The 4412-nt window shown below is 38.8% G+C and overlaps 1 protein-coding gene across 1 annotated transcript; it reads right to left on the reverse strand.

The window, feature by feature from the left end:
• Positions 1-413: 413 nt before the first annotated feature.
• On the reverse strand, positions 414-911 carry LOC131166699 (uncharacterized). The gene has a single exon (XM_058125276.1). The coding sequence runs from the start codon at positions 909-911 to the stop codon at positions 414-416; it is 498 nt and encodes a 165-aa protein (XP_057981259.1).
• Between the last annotated feature and the right edge of the window lie 3501 nt (positions 912-4412).

A 4412-nucleotide genomic window follows, 5' to 3' on the forward strand; every position in this document is an offset into this window, starting at 1 on the left:
CTGCCTACCTCGAGGTGCCTAATGATCTCCTTTAAATGGGGTCTAAGAACAGGTGCAACAACTGGTGGTGCTTGGAAGTACCTCGCCATATGCCTAAGCTGATGATACTGATAACAAACAATCTCCCTAACCTAGCACTCTCCTATGTGTCTCCTGTAGCATATGGGACAAGAAGGGGGCATCTTCCTATCCTAAACTTCCTGATCTCTCATCACCTGTCTCCATCCTCCTCTGTTATCCTACCTCCTCCAAGGCCCTCGATTGGACCCTGCCTGAAAATCTGAAGTCACAGACCTCTTCCCTTGATTCTATGCTGCAGTGTCTCTCTGAAGGCCACTCTCAATCACTGCAACTCTATCTAGCACCTCTACAAATGCATGGGCATGGAAGCCTATAACCTGCTCAAATAGACTCTATCTCAAGCCCTCCTCGAAATTCCACACTTTCCTTTCCTCATCCGGTACCAAATACGGAGCAAACTGAGACAACTCAATGAACCTAACTGCATATTGTTGTACTATCATCAGTCCCTCCGTCAAGTGCAGAAAATTCGCTGCCTTCACACTTCTGACAATAGCGAGAAAATATCTCTTGAAAAGGATCTCCCTGAAGTGGCTCCATATCACCGCTACAGTGTCAGGTCTCTGCTCCTCCAATAGAACTGCCAACATGTCCTTCATATCCTGGACCCAGTTCTCCACCATAAGTAGGTTAGCTCCTCCAGAAAATGATGGGGGTCTTATACGCATGAACTGCTCAATTGTGCAACTCCGCTCCCCTAAACCTCTAGTCATCTCTGCCATCACCTGCTGGGTGACACTACGTAATATAGCATCATGATCTCTGCCACCCATATTGGAAGGTTTCGCGTCATCCCCTCTAGCCTTAGCACTACTACTCCCTGGATCCATCCTACAAATGGTATAAAACGGTTTTAGAACTCTTTCATCATAACTCACTAACACACTCAATCCCCATTTAGGGTTCAATCCTACCACTTAGAAACAAGAACCGATGATAGTATCCATAGTTTTCCAGAAGTCATCACCCCAGGAAAAACACAGAAACAACCACAGAACTCCTGTCTCTAGGTTGCAAGATAGAACCCTAAATTCCAATCTCATCCTTTAATAACAACTAACTCATATCTCGTCAATATCCATTCCTATACTCTGGTATTGTACTTCGTTGTTTACTAAAGTCTCCAGAACCTAACAACCTAGGCTCTGATACCAAACTGTGACACCTCAATTTTTCAAACCATTTTTTTCCATATACAACATAAATCATGTATCGGCCACGTCAACACCTCTAATACTACAAACAAATAACGCAACCCGAAGAGGGTACCGAGTACACAGTAATTATTATATTCACAATCCTAATAGCAGGAGTAATTTTATATGTACACATACCACAGCGAATACACATACCAGAGTACAAATTCATTCATAATTACATATGTAATACATTCCAAAAAGAAACACAAAAGACCCTAGGGAAATCCTCCATCCCTAGCTGAAAACACTCACCCTGTTTACTCAGGATATCAGCTCCCCTCTATCTTGGAGCTCTATCACCTAGTCTATCTCGATTTCCTAAAATATTTAAATGATTGGGTGAGAGACATCTCAGTAAGATGGAATAAATTATCAATAGTGTGTTGCAGTATGAGATTCATTATATCGTAACATAAATTCATTTCAGTGATAATATCTTCTGAGAAAATATTCCATTTCCACATTCATAATCATATAGATATAAAACACAAGCTTTCATAAGCTTTAATTTCCATTTTCAAAACCATTCTTAGGCAACCTATGTTTATCAGCGAAGTTCCCGAGAATAGGGAAGCTTATGCGCCCGTACAAGTAACTTCCCTTTGCCCTGATATTGTTTATATCCTAGCCCGATTAACTCGAGTTCAGCTACAACTGATACTTATCATAGCACTCACCTTACTCAGTAAGCCCTCAGGTGGAATATTTTACTTCATTTTGATAATTTATGATATTAACTCACACTATTCCATTTCCTATTTCCATTTCATTTTCATTTTCATCTTCATTTCCTTTTCCATTTCCATTTCCATTTCATAACTAGTTCATGAGTATCCTTAATTACATCGGCATCTGTAATTCATGGCTGCGCTGAGGATTTTTCCCACGCCATGCTCCCTATGGTCAAGGTCTATCTCCATATTCCACGCCATGCTTCCCCCTACGGTAAAGGTTGTGCAACCTGAAGGTTGGATCTAACCGCGGTTGGTCAACTCGGTTAGATCGAAATATCATATCATATATCTCGCGTCTGTAGTACGAGTGGCCGGCCTATAGCCCTGATCCGGACTCAAGGGGCACAATAACTCTACTAAACAACTCAATTAACGGCCACATGCTCCAAGAGTCTGTGTGGTTGCACTATCACCACTAGCAATGGTACCATGCTCAATATCACAACCCATTATTAGGGTTTCCACAACCATCCATCAGGGTTATCATTACCACATACCCGCAATCATTATGCGGTATTGGCATTTCATCAATCACATTTCAATTCTCACAATTCAATATTCATATTGCATAATTTTACATTGCAATATTTCCCATTCTTATATTCTCATTTTCATATACATAGTGCAATATTCACTTTGCAATATTCACAATTCTTATATTCTCATATCAGTAATCACATAGTATCATTTTTCATTGTAGCATTAACATTGCAATGTCTATTTTGCAGTAATCACATTTCAAGATTTATAACGTAGATTTCACATTGCAGTATTTTCATTTCCTGCATTCACAACTTATTTCATTATTTCAATGATATTTCATTAACTCAATACTCATTTCATCTCATAATAACATATACATATCTCATTTCACATTATTCATCTTTCTTAATAAAAAATTTCCATATTTCATATTTCTTCATTTCTCAGACGATACTTTTCAGTACAAATAACTTTTCCATCATTTTCCACATTTCAAATCTCATATCTCAATTCACATTTCATAATCTCATATTCTCAATATAAATCATTCTGCTCAATTTCAAATACATTTCAATATACATCATATGCCACACAATTTTCATCTAATAATCATATCATAATAAATTTCAAGTAAAATATCATCATTCCATTTCTCATATTTTCTCAACCAATAATTTTCAGAAAAGACTGCTATAATTTATTCCCCTTACCTAGCTTACTGAGAGGTCCTATAACACCCTAAATCGTACGATCCTCAACGTTTGTAGCTCAAAACCCTAGAAAATCACATTTTCCCCAAGTTATTCAACATATCCTCTACAATCTTGACATATAATATTCCCTAAGCCCCAAACATTCCAATTTAACAATTAAAGTTAACATTTAACACCCTTACCTCCAATTTGGAGTGGTGCCCCAGAGGCCCAAACTGAAAATCTACTTTGCCAAAGTTGTGGAGATTCTTCCTAGGAATCTCGTGGTGGTTCCTAATTGTCGATCTAGGCTTTAACAGAGCCGAAATCGAAGAGAAAAGGTGAGGGTTTCAAATTTTTAGAGAGAGAGAGAGAGAGAGTGTGTGTGTGTGAGAGAGAGAGAGAGAAGAGAAAAAACAATGCTGAAATGAGGGTTTCCACTATTTATAAGCCAGAATTCATTGACGAGTTCAAGTAGTTCGTCGACGAATCCATGAAGGCACTTCATCGACGAGGAGGCTGGTTCATCGACAAACCTGAAATTTCTTGAAATTCCCCAAACTCTCGACATCTTCTTGTTGACAAGACACGTGTACTTCGTCAATAAGGACTATAGGGAGATTCTTTGACAAGAACTCTGGGTTCGTCGAAGAACCCCTGCAGATGCTTCTTACCTTTTTCCTTCTCTTCCATTTCTTTTATTTTTCCTCTCTCTTTATTTTATCACTTTTATTAATTTAATTTTGCAGGTCTCTATAATATTTCTCCACTGAAAGGATACCCGCAAATCCCTGTACATTTTTGTGCTTCACAGATGTACCATATACGGGGAATGATGCACCCCTTTTAAAATAGTCTTTTTAATTTTAGCGTCGTCGGGTACACACAACCTGTTACAAAACCTCAAAGTTCCATCATCTAAAATATTAAAATCGATTCCCTATCCACCCTGCACTTTTTCTCTGATTCTTACCAATTCTGCATCCTGCAGCTGTGAAATCTTAATTCCCTCTAGCAAAGTTGGCTAAAGCGCTAGATTAGCAATAAATGGCTGGTGATCTCGCTCTCCTAGCTCCATGCCAACTTTTTCAAAGCCCATTCTGATCTGATGAGGCACCACCATTGTTGTTACTAAGGCACTTCCTAACCTCCGACTCAAGGCATCAATTACCACGTTAGCCTTTCTTGGGTGGTAATTGATGGTGCAGTTGTAATTATTTATC

Source organism: Malania oleifera, chromosome 10, assembly GCF_029873635.1.
Source record: "Malania oleifera isolate guangnan ecotype guangnan chromosome 10, ASM2987363v1, whole genome shotgun sequence".
Lineage (NCBI taxonomy): Eukaryota > Viridiplantae > Streptophyta > Magnoliopsida > Santalales > Ximeniaceae > Malania > Malania oleifera.

Excerpts from the sequence above, each read along its gene's own strand:
- LOC131166699 (XM_058125276.1), bottom strand. The coding sequence starts at position 911 with ATGGATCCAGGGAGTAGTAGTGCTAAGGCTAGAGGGGATGACGCGAAA.